The sequence below is a fragment of the Sceloporus undulatus genome, chromosome 5, assembly GCF_019175285.1.
Source record: "Sceloporus undulatus isolate JIND9_A2432 ecotype Alabama chromosome 5, SceUnd_v1.1, whole genome shotgun sequence".
NCBI classification, from domain to species: Eukaryota; Metazoa; Chordata; class Lepidosauria; order Squamata; family Phrynosomatidae; genus Sceloporus; species Sceloporus undulatus.
Genome location: NC_056526.1, coordinates 61,247,220 through 61,267,831, shown reverse-complemented (window position 1 = coordinate 61,267,831; position 20,612 = coordinate 61,247,220). Strand labels below are relative to the sequence as shown.

Below are 20,612 nucleotides of genomic sequence, written 5' to 3'. Positions count from 1 at the left end.
ACAACTTTCGCCTTTAAAACTGCAGCACATTTTAAAAAGATCACCAACTGTTACAAATGCAAACAAGCAGCTTCAGAAATACCATGCTATTCTTATATGTCTGCACCCCCTCTGATCATACACAGAGGACTCCTTGCCTTCAAGGGCCTTCCTGCCGATGGAATGCCAAAAGAGACTTTTCCAAGATATAAACTTTTGTTCAAAGAACTTCTATTGTGTCTCCCCTTTCAGAGTAGTAATCCCCAATGTGTGTTCCATAATGATTTCCAGAGCAACGCTAAACCTCCTAAAGATTTCCATACAAGAGGGGTAACCTGAGGTACTCCATCCATTGGGAGTCATATGGATGATTCCCCCCTCCAATTTAACAAAGCTATTTTGTTACTTTTTATGAAAGGTACTCCCCCTCACCTTTCCATCGCTCACTTCACTTTGGCAATAGTTTATTCATGGGTAAAGGGACAATGGGCATCAGGTCCAACCTGAAGGCCTCCAGTTTCACCAGTGTTTTTTTTATCACCAGGAAGAAGTGGTGGGCCCTGAAAAAAAGTCATTTTGGTGTTGTGAAGAGCACATAAACCCGAAGGATCAGGCTTTTTTTATCTGTACCAATGATATGTGCTACTTCACACCCACACAAGCCATAGACAATTCCATTTTATCTCTACTGATTTTAATACAAGAGACTTTTCTAAAAGAGAACATCTAGGATAGAAACTGGTAAGAAGATGTCACACATATCTCTACAAACAGGATCCTATGATGGTTCTCTTCTTCATGCCACCAAAGACTGTTGTTTGCCTTCATTTCCTAGTTATAGCAAACCCATCCCAAGGTTTTCTGAGGTGAAGGGTGTGTCACATGCCCAAGGTCACCCAATGGGATTCCATGACCGAGCAGGGATTTGAAGTCTTATTTCCAAAGTCATCGTCCAACACGGCAACAATTACAGCAGCTGGCTAATTTCATTAGGAAGCATCCTAATGAAGTATAACTCAGCAGCTGAAGAAACAACTCTGTGCACATTTTGTAAATATATATTGAGGGATTAACAACCCAATCTTATACAAATCCATTGAGAAGTAAAACTTTCTTGAATTCAATGGGCCTTATCCTTGAGTAAGTGTATATGGGACTCAGCCCAACTCAATGCATGTCACTTAGTACAATCGATAACATATTTCTTGGAAATGCCTAACACAAGTCCAATTTTAAAATGCAAATCTAGCAACAGCTTCTTAATCAATCCCCATTGGACCTTTAGAGCTGCTAATTCAGCAGAAAGAAGGAAAGCTAAAAAACAAAGAGGCAGGCTATAGCTGTTTTAAGACACAGATCCAAAGTGACTCATAAATCAGCATGCTCAAATTTTAGTCTGGAAAATACTGAAGAACAGCTGTGAAAACTATCCCAACTTTTTCCCCTTCTGGCAATTCTGGTAAGGACTAGAAGGTTCAGAAAATGTAAATAATGAGATGTAATACAAACATTAGCAAAAACCATCCTTAAGATTTCTCCCTCTGTCTCAGTGACAGCTTTAGCATTCCTAGACAAACCCTGGTAAAATAATCTAGAATTCCAAAGAGAATTGAAAAGGAGAGGAAACAAAGCCAAGATGTCTGGCAACAATTCAGATTTTTCTCTTCCTCTCTCATCCTGGCTGCTAAACTTTAAACCAAACAAAGCTAAGTTATTAAAATGCAGTGTGTTTATTGGCGTTCCTAGCCTCCTAGCCTATACATGAAGCTGGACTGTCAAGGTGCTTGTTGATAAACTAGCACTAACATCCACTTCTTCTGAAGAGTCTTGGTTTTATTTATGTGAATACCTCTTCATTCAGAGCCTGTAATGAAGCAGTGGTAAAATTACGCTAACCATTTCCCACCACTGTTTGCTGTGCCAATTACAATTACAAGGGTAGCCATAACTCTTACAACGTGTGAAGATAATACACAAAGTCTTCCAAAGGCCAACTCAAAAATAGCAATTCAGCATTTTGAGTTACAGCTGTTGCTCCAACCAAGCAACCAGAATCATAGTTATTTCAATCAAGAACTTGAAATGTTCTTGAAAAAAAAGTTGAAAGAAAGACAACTGTTGAAATATTCCATCCAAATGTTTATTAATGAAAACTTTGGTTTGGTTGTCTAACTAGGACCACAAAGAATAGCAAGCCTATGAGAATTAATTAGCTCTTCTGCAGAATTACTCTAAATTCTGAATTCAGTTACCTGAGGTCAAATTGCATGAGTACAGGTAACACCTTATAAAAAGCTTATTAGATGTAATACATTATTCTGTTATTATTCAGCCCAATCCTAAAACATGTCTGTGGAGAAGTCAAATGCACTGATTTCAATGAGGATGATTCCCAGATATTCAAAGGAATGTAGGTTTAGGATGGGGAAAAAAATAGTTTCACTGGAATGTACCGGATATCTTTTCTGACAAAATATATTCAAGGACTGAAAGCAAGAGGCTTGAGATGTCTTAAACACAGTAAATGCTTTTTGTTTTGTAACATATGAGCCTTCCAGTACATTCTTCATCAAATATTTTAACAGCCTGACATTATTCAAATCTGAGAAATAGTGATCTATGCTGATAACAACAGCATGTCTTGTTTAGTTATGCCCTCTTAGCCATGGAGGGTTCCTTGTATAAGAACAACAGGAGGCAAAAGAAAAATGCCACATGTCTGCCTGCCCACTTTTTTTTAAAAAAAAGGGGGGGGGATGAAAAGCAAGTAATGAACAGGCACTTCTAAAGGCATTTGACTCAAACAAAAGAAACATATCACAAAATCAACCAGACCACATGGTTGGGTGACACCTACTAAGATGTAACCCTGTGAGTTTAAGAGCAAGTGACACAGCTGCCCAATGAGTGATCACAGCAGGGCTCCTTACAAAAGGCCAAGTGCTTATTTATACAAGTGGAGCCCATTTTTCACACTTCTCTTAGAGGAATGGGAATGCACATATGGACAATTTAAGTCTCCAGGGGAAATCCAATTAGAAAGTTTCCACTAGGCTAGCAACAACAACAACAACAAAAGGTCTGTTTGTTTTAGTGGGCACTAAATTAAGTGTCACGGAGGTATCTTGTTGTTATTGCTGTTGACCCAATAATTTATCTTAAAAGGACAACTTCAAAAAAAATCAGTTTAAATTCCAAATAACGATTTTTATGAACTACTAACAGGATCTTCCATGTTTCTGCTGGTTTTCTCTATGGCTAAATTTTATTTTTACACTGTTTGGGAAACCTGTCTTGCCTATTTTTAGCACAATGCTATACATTTTTAAAGCAAGTTTCACTGAGTTCAGTGTGGTTCAATCTCAGATAGGTAGAATCCTATGCATGCCTAGTCATCAGTGTTGCCAATTTCCGGGGAATTCCCTGGAATCCGGGGAATTTAATTAATTTCTTTTGGGGGATTTTGACTGAATATTCCGGTAAATATTGGGGAACTCCAGGGATTTTGGTAAAACATTCCAGGGAATACCTTTGAGGCTTGTTGACAACACTGCTAGTCATTCAGTGGGATTTAGTCCTACACAAGTGAGTTTCTGGAGACTTAAATGCTTGCTTGGATGCTGGTTATACCAAGTTCATTTTTTTAAAAAACTACATTTATGAAAGCAATTTTTCCTATTAAAAAAAGCAAAACTAGCATATATTTTTCAAATGTGTCAATTTTCCCAAATAAAGCTTTATCTTCTCATTCTTACATTTTTCAAACAGAACATTTTAAGCTTTAATTGGTGCAGTTTTAGATTCTGTGTTTTATCTTCATTTTGTGAGATGTCTTGAGAGCACAATTTTAGTAGAAATGCAAGAGTAAATGAATAAATAAAGCATTTATGGAGTCATTTGGTTCTTTTCATTTGCAATTTACATTTGTGTATGTGTCCTCAAGTCACCAGGACTTACATTTACCCAAGAGTAAATACCACAGATCTCTGTGGGACTTACCTCTGAGTGGACATACACAGAACTGAGCTGTAAATCATCCACAGGCTGACACCCATATGTTATGAATACAACAGCCCACTTTTCCTCAACAAGGAAGCATGACCTCCAGGGGAGGCAATTGAACAGAATTAGCCTCAACTAATTGAAAGACTTCCTGTTTACTTTAAAGTTCTTATCTCTGCTGGCTTCTGAAATGCAATAGAATATTAATAAATTAACCCAGAAACAATTCAAATAGCATGACATTAATAACAATCCTACTATTCTAGAGTGTTTCAACTACTTCTTGACTTTAGAAAAACTGATCTTATAATGTTACCCTAAGGAGTCATTATAGATGGTAGATAGTAAAACAGCACATGAACTCATCTCATGCTTCTCTCTCTCCAGGGTGTTTTAGCAAGAGACTGAAACCCCAATCGCAAAGTACAGATGCCCGTTAAGTTAAAATAATGGTTTTAATATGGTAATAAATAATCACATGCACAAAACAAGAGTCCTCGGCTTTTCTAAAACTACTCTCTCAGCATGCAGGAACTCTATTTGGCCCAACGTTGTTCCAAAACCATACAGGGCCAGACCTAAAGGGCTATCAGTGAGCACCCTTCTCAGAAACATACAAGTTTTAAAATGTCAGCTTTTCAAAGAAAAAGGTAAAATTTGGAAGTGAACAACCTGTGCTCAAGAACCTGCACCACCTCACATGCTGGGCTTCAGTGCCTACCATCCACAAGCTGCATGGCCAATGATCACCATTAATGGGAATTGTAGTCCAACATCTGAAAACCCACAGGTTCCTTGTCCCTGCTGTGAATCACATGCTCCACATTAATCTGACTGGCATGAAGCCAACAACCACATTTATTTTCTTGGTTACCTAATTACTACAATGGCATTTCAACATAAAATATCTTTTACTACCTTTCTTCACCTTCTGGGTTTCTTTCACCCTACAACCTCTTTGAAATCACATTAGCTGCCATTATTCCATTCTATGGGACACTGGGATATTTAATTTTAATTTCACAAGGCACATTTAGCTTTCTCTGCCAGAGAGTTTCACCAAACTACAAAATCCAGGCTTCTGTAGCCATGCTATCTGCAGCCCTGACAGATAGCAGTATTAAAAGTGCTGTCATTCCGAAGACCTTCCACACTATATAGTTATAGCACTCCGATTCCACTTTAAGTACAGTGGTGCATTCTTTGGCACTACAGTAGAGCTCCCTGGTCAAGAATGTTAAATATCTTCCATTAAACTACAATGCCCATGATTCCACAACATGGAACCATGGCAGCTAAAGTGGAATCATACTGCTATTATTGTTTAATTTGGAAACGTACTATTTCTAAACACTAGTTCTGGATGACTTTTTAAAATGAAAGCCCTGCCCAACAGTTGTTCTGCATGCTAACCACTACACAGCATCTAAGCCAGATGATAAAGACACAGAAAATTTGAGCCTTTTCCCACATTACTGAACTCTTGAATGGCAGGCACACATTATATATGAATACTAGCATGTGTGATCATTGCACATAAGTGCAGTACCCATCTTTGAAAACCATGACTGGCTTCTCTGTGCATATACATGCCAAGATTTACAAACATGTAGTTGCATCATGCATGGAGATGTGTATACATGAGATAAAGCAGATTCCCACATAATCATCTGGATTTTGACATTCATTAGGTGTGTCATAAAGAGGACCCCTGCTTCAATTAAAAACAAAGGGGGGGGGGGGGGGGGGAGTCACTTTTTTCAAGAACAGGTGCAGATGCACAATGTACAATGGGACAGTGACCCATGCCCATTCTGGAGTGCACATAGGAAACCCACTATTCTGCCCTCACCTTCATTAGATTTACATTCAGAGCCTCATTTTGTTGATTAAAAATGTCAAGACTTTCTCTGACGACCTCCAGATACAAACCCTCAGATATCTGCTGATGCCTCAATAACTCTGAAAGGTACGCCAATAAGAATGGCCCTGGGAGGTATGCACTTCCATCAGATTAGAGGGCTCCCTTCCTCTTTTAGGCATTGTTTCCTCTTTTCCATTGTCTTCCCCAAGTCAGAAAGAGACATTTGAAAGGTACAACTACCTCTCCAGAGCTTGACGTTTACTACTTTGGACTACAATGCCCAAAAGCTGCAGCTGGGACTACCAAATCCCTGATTTCTCCTGCCAGTATAGCCAGTTTCTAAGAAGTTGTGGCATTAAAAAAAAAAGTGGGCGGGGGGGATGAAGTTCTGCTCTTTTCATTCACCTGTCCTTTTCGTGTCTGCATGGCAAGGGTGGCCAAATTCTGTGCCATTGGATGCTGTCAGATAGCAGCTACTACCAGGCTGAGCAAATGTAGCCGATGTTGAGGAATGCTAGGAACTGAAGTTTAACCATATCTGGAAGGCTGCACTTTCTCCATCACATCAGAAGAACAAGCCCACTAGAAATAAGTAAGTAGAGGTGGTAGACTGAGCAAGGGCTGCCTGTCTTGGCTACTTGCCTTGGCTTCTTTCCCAGACTCTTGGCTACTTGCCTTGGCTTCTTTCCCAGCTATAGTTGGTCCTTCTGTGAGGGACCCTCCTTGGCCCAGTGTTGGCTGGTGGTTTCCATCATCCCTTTCATACTACGCAATTATAGCACTACAGTTGTCATGCCAACATCCTATGGAATCCCGGGATTTGCAGTTTAGGGAATTTTCAACCAGAGAGCCCTAGTGCCTCTGAAAACTACAAATTCCAAGTTTCCATAGGATGTTGCCATGGCAGTTGAAAGAGACATACAATGCTGTGGTTGAGAGCTAGTGTGGTGTAGTAGTTTTAGTATGGAACCCAGTGGGTGATCTTGGGCAAGTGACAATCGCTGAGCCTTACAGAAAGGCAAAAGCAAAGGCCCTCTCAACAAATCTTGCCAAGAAAACTGCATGATAGGGTTGCTTTAGTCAGAAACAACTTGAAGGCACACAATGAAGTGCTATACTTCTCTAGCACAGAAGAGCTCATGTCACTCAGCGTTTTAATCTGACGTTGAAAGGAAGTATCTGAGGTGCTCCCAGGACATGTCCTACATTTCAGCCTTCTGCCCAGGAGGAATTTCAAAACGTCCTCCATTTTGTGCATGACTGAGAAGTATTAATTGACATTTCTATTAGTAGCTTTTTGTGGGTTTTTCAGGCTATGCCAGCCACAGATGCTGGCGAAACTTCAGGAGCAAACTCTTCTAGAACATGGCCACATAGTCCGAAAAACCCACAAAAAACTATGGATGCCAGCTATGAAAGCCTTCGACTTCACATTTTTATTAGTGATTTTAATTTTAATTTTGCAGTGCTTTACATTGTTCTTGATTGCCTTACGTTTTGCGGTTATTGCATATGGCCACCCTGCCCAATATCCAGTACTGCAAGCCCCAACCCTATCGGTTCATTTGCGCTCCCCTCCCTCCAAGCAGTCAAGAAAGTTTCTTGTTATCCCAATTCCATCCTGAAAGAGGGCAGGTGATGGTGATGGAGTTGTGGTAGCTGAGACTGAGTTGAATTATAACACTATGCTTCCAGTTTAACTTTCCATTTCTATATGGAATCCTGGGATTTCTATGTTGATGAGGAAGTGGAGTGCTCTGGTTGCAAATGCTAAACACCTTCTGCCTAAAGTGCCAAACTCAGGATTTCACAGGAGGGAACCATGACAGTTCAAGTGGAATCATAGCACTATAACTGTGAATGGGCCCCAGGCTGTTGGATCACTCCTCTGTTCACTCACTCTCTGGTCTTGAATCCCAGTACCAACAGCCAAGCTCCACTGTCTCTTTCTCTCTGGGAGGGTGACACAGATCCAAAAGTCACACTGCAGAAATAATCCAAGTTTGAGGCTGCTTTAACTGCCCTGGTTCAATGCTAGGGAATTCTGGGACCTGTAGTTCTGTGAGACATGTAGCCTTCACTGTCAGAGAGCTCTGGTGCCACAATGGAGTACAATTCTCAGGATTCCCTAGCACTTCCTTCAGCAGGAAAAGCAGTGCTGCCAGGGGACGCTGGTCTCAAAGGCTGGGGGGAATTTCCCATTGGGACTACAACTCCCAGAATCCCCCAGACAACCTGAAGGCTGGTAGGGGAATTCTGAGAGTTGTAGTCCCAAAGAGACATTTCTCCAAGTCTCTCTCTGCACAAGGTCTTCATCAAGGAGATCCCATCATCGAGAAGATTCCATCCTTACGGTTGGCCGGGGGATTCTGGGAGTTACAGTCCTAAAGGGAAATTTCCCTCCAGCCCCTGCCTGAGGTCTTTATCCATGAAGATCCTATCCTTTTGGCTGGCTGGAGGATTCTGGGAGCTGTGGTCCTAGGGAGAAATCCCTCCAGTCTCTTCCTGAGGTCCCCAAGAAGACCCCATCCTTATGGCTGGCTGGGGGATTCTGGGAGCTGTAATTCCAAAGGGATATCCCTCCAAGCCTCTGCCTGACTTCTTCATGAAGAAGACCCTATCCTTATGCCTGCTGGGGCATTCTGGGAGCTGTAGTCCAAATGGGAAATCTCCCTCATACTCTGCCTCAGGTCTTCATGAAGAATATACCATCCTTATGGCCGGCTGGGGGATTCTGGGGGTTGTAATCCCAAAGGGAAAACTTCCCCCAGACACTGTTTGAGGCTAATTGGGGGATTCTGGGAGCTGTAGTCCCAAAGGGAAATCTCCCTCAGTCTCTGCCTGAAGCATTCACAAAGAAGCCCCTGTCTTTATGGCTGTCTGGGGGATTCTGGGAGCTGCAATCCCAAAGTGAAACCTCCAAGGTTTCCCCCCAAGAAGACCCCCCTCTGGGGAACAGAACCGAGGGAAGAAATAACAACCCTCCAGGCAGCCCCTGGCCCTCCGCCGTAGAAACCCCTTGCTCCCTCTGGCGCCACGAGAGGCGTCCCAGCCAGGGCTCCCCTCCAAGCCTGCTATCCCTTCGGGCTTCTGCTACTACTCACAGCTGCCCCGTCCATCCCGGGAGCGGTTCTGGGACTCGGCGGAGGCGGAGGCGGCTGCAGTCCAAAAGCTCCCTCAGGCAGCGGCAGGGCTCCGGGCAGCCCTTGGCCACCAAGGCCAGGCTGCAGCAGCAGAGGAGCCCCAGGAGGAGGGAAGCCATGGCCGGAGGAGGAAGGAGGGAGGGAGGGAGGGAGGAGGGCCTGCCTGCTCTCTCTCTCGGGGTCGCCCTCAGGCCCCAAGACCACGACCACGACGAGGAGGACGACGCCTCAGCACCAACTCCAGAGGCGCCGCCAAACTTTCCGCCGCCTCAGCCACTCCTCCTTCTCCTCCTTCCCTTCTTCTCCTCCTCCTTCCTCAGCCCGCCCCTGCCATGTGGGGACAACAAAAAACACAGGGCTATGGAATTCTGGGAAGGGTCGACCCTAACCAGAATTCCATAGCCCTGAGCCATGGCACTTCAAAAGTGGGCTTAATGTCAGGGTCCTACTTTCCAATGCCTTCTGCCCAGGAGGAATTCCCCAATGTCAGGGTGACTAGACAGGTCCTCCTTTTCCAGGTCCTGTCCTCCATGTCATCCTTCTGCCCAGGAGGAATTTCAAAACGTCCTCCATTTTGAGCAGGATTAAGTAGCATGGATTTACATTTCTATATGAATGCTTTGAGCTTTGCATTTGGTCATGTCCTATTTTTTTTTCCCCTTGAATGCCCTACATTTGGCGGTGCCTTGTCCTCCTTTGGGGTTAGGACATCTTGTCGCCCGGGGTATGGAAATGGTAGTTTGTTGTTGTGACCCTGACAAAATTCTTAATGAAGCCTCACAAAACTCAACGCTTTTCCCAGGATTCCATAACCTTGAGCTGTGGGAGTTTAAAGTGGCTCCAAACTGAGTTATTCCTGCAGTGCAGATGCAGCTTAAAACAACTAGCTTCAGGGTGGCCATTGGGGATTGTAGCCCCACTTCTGTAAAGATGTGTAAAGACACAAGATGGGAGTGTGTGTGAGGAGATCAGGGTGACCAGGGGTCCTCTTTTTCCAGGACATGTCCTACACGGGGTAACCAGGTGTCCTAACCACAAAGGAGGACAAGGCATTGCCAAAAAGAAAAAGGGATAAATACAGGACATTATAAAATAAAAGCTAAAAACACTAATATAAATGTACATTCAAAACATGCTCAAAACAGAGGACATTTGGGAATTCCTCCTGGACAGAAGGTTGAAATGTAGGGTGTGTCCTGGATAGGAGGACATGTGGTCACCCTGGTCCTACATATGAGTGGTTTTTTTGCTTTTATATGGTCATGTCCTACATTTTTCCTTGAATGTCCCACATTTTGCGGTACCTTCTTGCAGTTAGGACATCTGGTCTCCCTGATGAGGATGGAAATGGGACAAGGGAGCATGAATTGCAGTGTAGTGGATTCCTAGTGGCTCTCCACCTTTGGTTCTCCAGATACTTGCAATTTCCATCTCTCACAATCACTAGCCATGCTGGCAAAGGCTGCTGGGAGTTAGTAAAAAACAGTTGGAGGAGCCAAGGTGAAGTTAAGGTGTTGGACTGTGCCTATAAAACTCACCGGGGGAATCTTGGCCGATGTCTCTGAGCCTGACCTACCTCACAAGGGTGTGAGGATGAAGAAGGGAAAGCCAACAGAAGGCAGGGTAGAAATTTTGCACAGTGGGCCCTTGGTATCTTCTGGAGTTTGGTTCCAAGACATGTGAGTGATAAAGGGATATTCTAACACATCTGTACACAGAGGTTAAAAAGTACACAAGGAAAGTTCGTTGGGCATTAATAGGAGCGGTTGGCTGATAAGCACTATTCTGAAGGGGGATGCTCAAATCCCATTAAATATAGTGGGACAGTAAAATGGTGTCCCTTACATAAAATTGGCAAAATCAACGTTTTGCCTTTCGGAATACACACACACACACACACACAATTATATACACACACTTGAGTGGAACAAGGGAGACCCAGAAATGCACTCTCAACTGCAAATGTGCACTTTCAATGGCAAAAAGACACACCTCACCAAGAAAGATCTGCACTTCACAGTTACAGCAGTTGTGGCTGGTGACTTCCATGTCAGTGGGGTAGTGAATTAATAATAATAATAAATATTTATTTATATCCGAGTGAAGATCAAGGCGGGTAACAACAAAGAAAATACAATATACAACAATAAAAACAACAAGCCCCACAAAACCCCAACCCAACCTTCCCTCCCAACTATAAAATTAAACATTAAAAAAAATGTTTAAAAGTACATAACAATACATCAAAGTTAAAAACAAATCACAAATAATAAAAATAATAAAAGAGGGATTCAATTGGTTCTGGACATTATCAATCGGGGAAGGCCTACCGGAAGAGAAAGGTTTTTGTCACCTTTTTAAAAGCCTCGAGTGAGGATAATTGGCGAATCTCTTCTGACAGGTCATTCCAAGTTTTTGGAGCAGTGACAGAGAAGGACTTCCGGGAAGTCACCGCCAGTATGGCCTTTCTGGATTGTAAGAGGTTTTTCCCGGAGGATCGGAGTGTACGGGAAGGAATGTATGGGAGGAGGCGTTCCTTCAAGTAGACTGGACCCAGGCCATGTAGGGCTTTATAGGTGATAACCAACACCTTGTACTGTGCCCGGAAGCTAATAGGCAGCCAATGTAGTGATTTTAAAATAGGTGTAATATGGTTGAACTTGGATTTTCCGGCAACCAGTCTGGCTGCCATGTTTTGTATCAATTGGAGCTTCCAGACGTGGCACAAAGGTTGCCTCATGTACAGCACATTGCAGAAATCAAGGCAAGAGGTTACTAGAGCATGTACGACCGTTTCTAGGTCCCGCTGCTCCAGGTAGGGGCGCAACTGGCGTATCAGCCGAAGCTGATAACAGGCACTCCTGGCTGTCACATCAAAACAGTACCGTAGGCTGGAGATTATCTTAAATTTCTGTGAGAACCCCACAACTACTTTATAAGTAGTTTAATTGATGCAATTGTTCCAGGCCCCTCACTAACTAGGAACCGAGTTGTGGAGAAGAAGAGGTACTTTTCTTCCTCTCTTCCAACAGCCACTTTCATACTCCTCAACATATCACAGATGAAGACCAGGGCATGCATGGCCAAGCATCCATAAGGTGTGGGTAAAATGGCAAAATCACTGAGGAAGACGGCACAAGCTAGGACAAGCTCCAGAAATTTGCTTTTTCCTGAGTCTACTGGGAAGAACAAGATTCTGCTCCTACATCTCTTTACCCTTGAGTTAACTGAATGTAAACAGTTTTTGCACTTTGAACTCAGTTTGCACCAACTGAAGCATGTTACAACTGTCTCCTGTTGTGCCAAACCAGGACAATTGAGTGTACACCTCCTTAATCTCCTGATGTATTTCTCTTTATCTACATTTTGTATTACTTTAGTAACTGAGTACAGATACATTGAGTTATAAATCTCACTGAAGTTGCAAGGCTGAAAATGCACTTTTCTTCCTCTCCTCCAACAGCCACTTTCATACAGGTTGTTTATGTTGCTCTCGGTTGTCCTTTATGCTTTATTATTTACTCATGCATTTTATTAATTATTTTTATGTCATCTTTCCTAGAATATATCATACACATGGAGAAGAGGGCTCCCACTTCTGGAACTGCTGCAGAAATCCAGCCTATCAGTCCATGTGTGTGGACAACATGCACGTCTGCACAGAGAGATGCAGATACAAATATCTGGCCTGTCTGCCAATTTTCTAGTTCAGCTCGTGGCACTTGGTAATTTAAATTTTGGGGGAGGGAGGTTGTGTGTATAATTAATATAGAAATAATAGGATTGACACACATGCAAACCTAAATCCAATTGTTATTCTCAGAGGAGACCAATCAAAACACTGAGAATTACATAAGTGTTGATTTATTCTTAAGTCAATGCTTCTAGCTGGGACTAACAACTGGATTGAGGCTATTGTTATCTTTTACTGGTCCTGCTTTGTTCATTATAGAAAACAGAAGGAAAGGAGACTGGCATAGTCCTTCATGATGTCACCAAATATAATCCTTCAATAAAAAGAAAATAAATATATGCCTATTTACAGTGTATGCCTGAAGAGGACATTCTTAAATATTTTTCCCCAGAATAACTTAGGTGCCCTAACTGCCAATGTAAACTTCAGAAAAGGTGCACATAGGATGATCAATTTGTAATGTTTGCTTCTGTTTTTAAATGATGCAAAGGTATGAAATATACTTTCTTCTGTTTCTCCTTAATTCAATTGAATAGCATATAGAAATGTAAAATGGCTTTCTTCTAACATAATGCTACAATTCCCAGAGTTCATAGGAATTTCTTTAGTTTTTCTTATCTTTAGCGTTGGCAAGGGCAGTGACTCATAGACAAGTGTTAATAGAGGCATTAAGCTCTCACTTTTAAGAAAAAGAACAGAAGCAAAGCTGTCTAAACTTATCGGGGCAAATTGAAATATTTTTCAGATGATAAACTATAAAAAAGAGGGAGGGAAGGTGATAGAAACGGAAAGAATAACAACAAAGTACTCTTTCATCCTCCAGTTTTTTATATAACATTTTATATCAACAGATTTTAACAAAGCAATGTGTAAATTAGAAATACACTGTTAACAAGATATGGAACACCTTAACGTACTTGAAGGTAGTGGTTGCACCAACAAATAAGTGTCTTGATGAGAATGCAGTACAGTAAACACTGTGTTAATTAACATCAGGAGCACCCACATGTATTAGAGCTGTTACAGTCTATTTAATAACTTGGTGCAATCATTATCACAAGATATAGTGCTGCAATGTCACACAAAGGGTTATAGCAATGTTAGTTCCATTCAGAGTTTGTTGAACTGTTTATGTTCAGGAAAAGATTAAATATTCTCATGACAATTCTTATTGTGCACCATATTGTAGCAGGGAGAAGTGCATTGAGACAAAATCTGGAAAAGCAAATTGGCTATCCAGAGGACCTCAATGTCACTTTAATAAGTACAAATAATTCCACTGAAATAATGTAAACAAAGTCCAGTTCATTATTTCTCTTTTGTAAGAAACGGGACTAATTTAGCCTGATTAGTTTATTCAGTGTGGCATAGTAGAACAAATATTTCAGGGGTGGCAAATGGGTTCTTATTTCTAGATAATCCTAGACCAGTCACTCTCTGTGAAATTAATTTACCTTGCAGGATTGCTGTGTGAATAAAAGATCAGCATCTGTACATACCACTCTGTTTTTCTTGAAATAAGTGTGGAATGACAACTTATGATAAATCCCCTCCAGATTTTGTTTCTTACTGGAAAAAACAGTAACCAAAAGGTACAAGGCTGGGTATGGAAACTTGCTGGTTGACCTTGCGTGAGCCACATGCTTTCAGCCCCAGAAAGCTTCATGATAGGTTTATCTGCAGGTTGTCATAAGTCAGAAATACTTGAAGGCAAACAACAGATGGATGAATTTGTCAAGGTTCCCCACCACCACCACCATGTTAGAATTTTCTTAAAGTCTCAAATTATTTTATTTCAGACTGTGAAGAAGTGGATGGATTTTGGTAAATTCTCTCCCCCCTCCCCCCAATAAACTGAAGTGAAATGTTGTCCCATTCTTACAAGTAATTACATGGGAGCAGGTGAAGGTGGGAGTCAGAGAAGGTAGTTGTGGTGTTGGCAGCATTGCTGGCAAAGGAGGTGGGGGGTAATGATTACAGGTAATGATCCACCCCATTCCTAGGCTGACTCAGGTTCAAGGGTCTATCAAAAGGAAACAAAGGGGCTCTACAGACTGGCACTTTGTGCCAGCCTTTAGGCGGAGCCACAGTGCAGCATCCACATGCTGGACACTGTGACTCCGCCCCGTCATGTCATGGTGCTGCACACCCTTCTAGACAGCATGCGGTATTATAATGAGGCCTTGTCTTTGCTGCCGCTGCGGCTATAACACCACTATGGCTATGACACCCTTTACAAGACACAAAAAGGAGCTGGTTTTCCTGGCTCCTTTTTGTGCTCCCTACAGGCCAGATCGATGCCACAGCATGCGGTTGCTGCAGCACTGATCTGGCCATTAAAGGGGTGGCTGGATGCCACCTATCTGTGCAGGCCCATTGTCACAAGTGCAGCAAAACAAATTTTGTCACTAGACCTTGTGAAAGTTTAGTGATTACATGAGGACTAAGGGGAATGCAGCAATAAAACCAATGGCAAATACAAAGTTAGCTCAAGTTACATAGCTAATGGAAGCAGTCTTTCTTTGCAGCTGATGTCCACTGCCCCCCCCCCCAATGAAATGGTTTCCATACCTGAACTACAGCTGGCACACCTCACAAGTTGAGATCAATTATCTGATCTTTCCTGATCTTTAAATATCCCATCTTCTTTGTTGTAGAAGGTGCTGACATTTTCACAAGTTATAATAACATGATATTGCTTTACTCCAGTGCTTCCTGAGTGGTCTGGTATACGAGACTGGCAATACCCCCCCCCCCATGTACCAGGGACGGATAGCATATTTTTGCCCATGGGCACAATTGTTTCTCTCTTTCCTGGAAACTCTCCAGGAACTGGCAACTGATGGCTGACAGACTGCCACCACTCCACGGAACCCCACTTTGATTAGCACTGCTCTACTGTCATGGCTCCATTCTACATAATACACTGAGATTTCTTGTTTGGGTTCTCTCCTAGGGAACTCTAAACCACTTCTCTGAAGTACAAACACTGACATTCTCTGCCAATACCTAACTAAACTACAGATCACAAGATTCCATTATTTGTAGCTATTGTAGTTAAAGTTGTATCAAACATGTTTACATGTGTAGTGTAAGTAGATACATTCTCAGTCTTATTTTTATTCTTAGGTGAGTGGGTTTTCTGATTTTTATGGGTAACACTCCCTGTGGAGAGATGAGGTTTAATCTTTTCCTCTCTAGCTACAATCTTCATAATAATTTCTCACCCTCACACACAATTATACATCTTGTAAGAGAGGGTAGTTCTGCGGCATCAAAACAAATTGCTGTACTGGTGCCTATCACACATTGGTCTGTGACATCTTCAGGGTTTTAGTAAATTTTCTCTAATGCCTTGCCTCAGGAGAAACTCAAAATTTCCTTAGATTTTCTTAAATATAGCTCCCATTCCTCCTTTCCGTTAAAGGTCCCCTCTTGCCAAGTTGCTCTGTGACACTGGTCATTTGGAATAGGAAGAGAAACTGTGTTCTCAGAGATGAGGATAGAGATTAAGGTTCCTGAAATCAGTCATCTTGTCTGAAAACAGAGCTGAGGTGTGCAGTATAATTACAATAGAAACACTGGTTGCTAATTGAGGCTTGTTTATACCTTATTTTGTAGCAGCACCTTTCTGAACTGGAGCATTATAAGGTTTATTGCCTTTTAAATTGTGTGTCTCTCAAAATTCTTACATGTTTTGGAAATAAGCCAATCAGTTTCAGTTAGGCTCATTCCCAAGAAGAATCACACAGAAACCATGCAATCACAGCCCTCATATCTGCTAGAGTGAGTACCATGATAGGATAGAATAGGAAGAAGATGGCAGAGATGGGCAGTGTCATAACTAGGGTTGGTGCCACTTGGTGTGGTTATTCATGGTGCCACCCACCACCACTGGTTTGTCATACCACACCACACAGAATCCTTAGTAATGTTTTTTGTACTAATGTTACTCATAAATCCTAATTCTCATATATCACTGAATGTAATGGTAATGGTTGTGACATAAAACAACTAGCAACATTAAAATTACACTGTTAAATTACAATATCATATACACAGCCTAAATGTATCTACATGTACATAGTGTCATGTCATTAAATTGAAACGTTAGTAATAATTGATGTTTTAAAGAATTAAAAAACAAACAAACCTGGACCTCTCCTTTCTTTCCACTGAGACTCATCTCACTAACACCATCTCTTCAGTATTTTAAAGGGATGCAAGTGAAAGCCAAAGCCTGTTTCTGCCAAAAGGCAAATGTTTAGGAAACAATGGTGACACCCATCCCTTAGAGTGTCACTTGGTGCAGTCTGCACTCCTCCCCTCGCAGTGCTTTAGTGATGCCCCTGGAAATGAACACTACCAATGGTACTAGTTATGTCAATGGAGAACCCACTGCCACTGGTGTTCCTGCAAGCTGCAGGTCCCAAAGCAAGGCTTCCCAGGGCCACTCCCCTTTGAGTCCTCAAGTTTGGACCCTTTTCCTATGCTGGTCACTGAAAAGAACAGAAGGGGCAAAATGCAAGCGATGGAAGTATGTGGATTCTACTTACCTTCCTCCTACCATGCTTGCCCTGGCTGGCTCAAGCTGAGAAAATTTCTAAACTCTCCAACATTTCACAGATGAAAACTGGGAACAAGATAGCAAACCTTATGTAGCGAGGAGAGGCTGCGTCCATTCACCTTTGCCTATTGGGAAGGACAAAATTCTGCCCACTTCTCCCTTCTCCCACCATTGAGTTAATTAAATACAAACTGCTTACATTTTGAACTCACTTTGCAGCAATTGAAGTGAACTGAAGATGAAAGGATAAAGGAGGAAGAGAGAGAAACTGGCACATTTTAAAAGTACAATGGACCCTTGTTATATGCTGGGGTTTGGTTCCAAAATCCCCCGTGTATAACAAAATCTGTGTATGCTCAAATCCCATTAAATATAATGACATAGCAAAATGGTGTCCCTTATAAAAAATGGAAAATTAAGGTTTGATATTTGAAATTTATACTTTTTTGGAACATTTTCAAACTGTGAATGCTTGACTCCCTGTATAAAAAAATCAGTGTATAAGAAGGGCCTACTGTAGTTGAAAGAAATGGGGTGACAGAGGAATAATCAGGACAGTTGGAGTGGATGTATTTAATTCACTGCTTGCTTCTCCTCATTCCAGTTCTCTAGTCTCACATGAGTTCACGTCAGAGCTTGAGAAAGTTAATCTTTGGAATACCATTCCCAAATTCCCACTGGCTTGTAGTCCAAAAATATTTTTTTCCAAGGCCTTTTCATGCTACACATTATGGAATTATGATTCCACTTTAACAGCCATGACGATATTGAATAGAACTCTGGGATTTCTAGTTTGGGGAAGGTACTCAGAATACTCAATCACGGAGCTCTGTTGTCACCCCACACTACAAGCCCAAGTATTCTATAGGATGCAGTGAGGGATTTAAAATGGAAGCATAGTGCTATAATTGCAGTGTGAAAGGGTGCCTGTGGTGCAAGAGGCTGAAAGGGACTGGTTTTGGAAATGCAACCTATAGTTAAGCCATCCGCAACAACACTGAAGTTATGCAGTCTTAAATGATTAATGTTGAATCTACCCTTGTTTCTTCACAAGGCTTTATTTGCCATCCCATTTACCATATGCAGGACATATCTTGAAGACATTAGGAATCATTCCTCACTGTGTATTGCCAGGATACTCAAGTTTATTTGTAATGGAGACAAACACTCCACATTTGAGTGAGCGCTACAAACGGATGAACATTTGGTGCCCTAGGCAAAGCTCTCAGAGAGAGTTCATATGGTTTTGCTAGTCGTAATCAGCCCAACTCAAATTATGCATAATTTGGTTTTCACGGTTGGGTCTTGGATCACATAAAGTCAAATATAATTACTACCACAAAGGAAAATTCTACATGCATTTCGGTGCATTCACCGTGGACTTATGACACACTAGAAAAAAGAATCTGTAATTACGAGGAAATTATTTAAATACATTTTATTGTTTTTCCTCACAGGCATGTGAAATTGCAGTGAGTAATCACAGAGACTGTGGTAAATGGTCATCAAGTTTTTAGTGTTATTATAAAATTAAAAGTATTATCAGTTGATATTTTTCTGCCTTGTGGGGGCAAAAGTGTTCTGATTTTTCAAGAATTTTGGAAGGCTACAGTTGGGGAGGGGGAAGAGCAGCTAACAGTGAAACAACCCCTTTTGCATCCAGAAATATATATAAATAAACAGAATTTATACAGACTCTTTCAGAGTGACTCTAATTACTAAGGCAATGAATCTTAATATTGTATGTAAAGAATAAATAAATTACACATGCAAAGAAATGATTAAATTATGGAATTTGCTATCACAAAATTTTGTAATGGTTGACAACTTGGACAGGATTTAAACAGGATTTGGATTAATTCATGGACAATGACATTATCAATAGCTACCAGACATAATGGAATTACATCACCTGTGGGGTAGTATGTCTCTGTCTATCAGTTACCAGAAAATAAAAGCAGGAGGGTACAGTTGTAGCCATATCTTGCTTTTAGGCTTTCCACAGGCAATTTATAGGGTACTGTATCAATTAACGTTAGTCTAAACAAGTCTTGAGTCTAATCTAGCATAGCTCATTCTATGTTTTCACCAAATATGTTCAAGACACGTATTGTAGAAATGGTTACTATGTTGTAGGGTATTTGCCCCCTACCTGAGGTAAGGTTAGGAGAATTCCCCCCCCCCTTTTTTTTTTTCCCCCTTCTTCATGCAGGTGGAGAACTGGAACTCAAGTTTTGGTTTAGTTTCTTGTTAATCAAAGGAATTTGTTCTGCTCAAAGCACCAGAAGTTCTGCATGAGCCAGGACTTGGGTAGTGGTTGAAGGCTGCCACTGCTGCTGCTTGCCTCCTTCCCTGCACTTTTGCCAGCGCAGGTGGGTGAGCAGGCAGGCAGGCAGGCCTGGCTGGGGCCACCCATAAGGCTGGTGGACTCACTGGGGTGTCGGGGGAGGGGTTAATGCCTTCTCCTTTCCCATGCTTTTGCTGGCTTTTAGTTGGTCATATCCTCCATTTTTCTTCAATGCTCTACATTTTGTCCTACACTGTTTCCTACATTTTGTCCCAGTTTTGTGGAAGAAAATTATGGCCTCTCTACCTTCCACAGGAGGCTAAGCTGGCCTCCTCCCTGCTTGCCTTTCACCATCAAGCCAATATGTTTTTATTTAAGCAGGCATTTGATATACACAGATTTTTCATACATGGCTTCAAGCATACACGGTTTGAAAATGTTCAAAAAAAGTATAAATTTCAAATATCAAACCTTGATTTTTCATTTTTTATAAGGGACACCATATTGCTATGTCATTATATTTAATGGGACTTGACCATACATGGATTTTGTTATACACGGCGGATCTTGGAACCAAACCCCAGCGTATAAACAAGGGCCCACTGTATAACCATACCAGGGTGGTTTTTATGGCAAATGTGTGTTTTAGTCATGTTTTTAACTTTTGTATATTTTAATGTACGGTTATCATGTTTTTAGATCATTTCAGCTGTTTTAAATGTTATTGGGGTTTTTTTAAATGTTTTTATCTGTGAGCCACCTTGGGTCCCTTCTGGGAGAAAAGTGGCATACAAATTAATATAATTTAAGCAGTGTAAAAACTGATAATTAAATAGGCTGTAAACATATTAAACAATTTAACAAGCTAAAAACAATGAAAATGGGTTTAAATGATTTAAAATGATTTTAAAATGTTACACATGTGTAATTGTGTAAGTGGGGTGAGGAATGTCAAAACCAGAAGAATTGTCCTCAACATATTCTGAGTATGAAGAAAACTGGCAGCAGGGTAGGGTGGGGAGTCAACAAACAGTGCTATCAGACAGAGATGGACAGTACTCATTCTCAGGTTGATA

General features: G+C 41.4%; 1 protein-coding gene across 1 annotated transcript in view; it reads right to left on the bottom strand.

Moving 5' to 3' along the window:
* LRIG3 (leucine rich repeats and immunoglobulin like domains 3) overlaps window positions 1-9,254 on the bottom strand; it is a 68,226-nt gene extending 58,972 nt beyond the window's left edge. The window contains exon 1 of the mRNA XM_042470418.1: window positions 8,950-9,254. Within this exon, the coding sequence (XP_042326352.1) occupies window positions 8,950-9,107 (158 nt within the window). The 5' untranslated portion in view covers window positions 9,108-9,254. The remainder of the gene's footprint in view (window positions 1-8,949) is intronic.
* Between the last annotated feature and the right edge of the window lie 11,358 nt (window positions 9,255-20,612).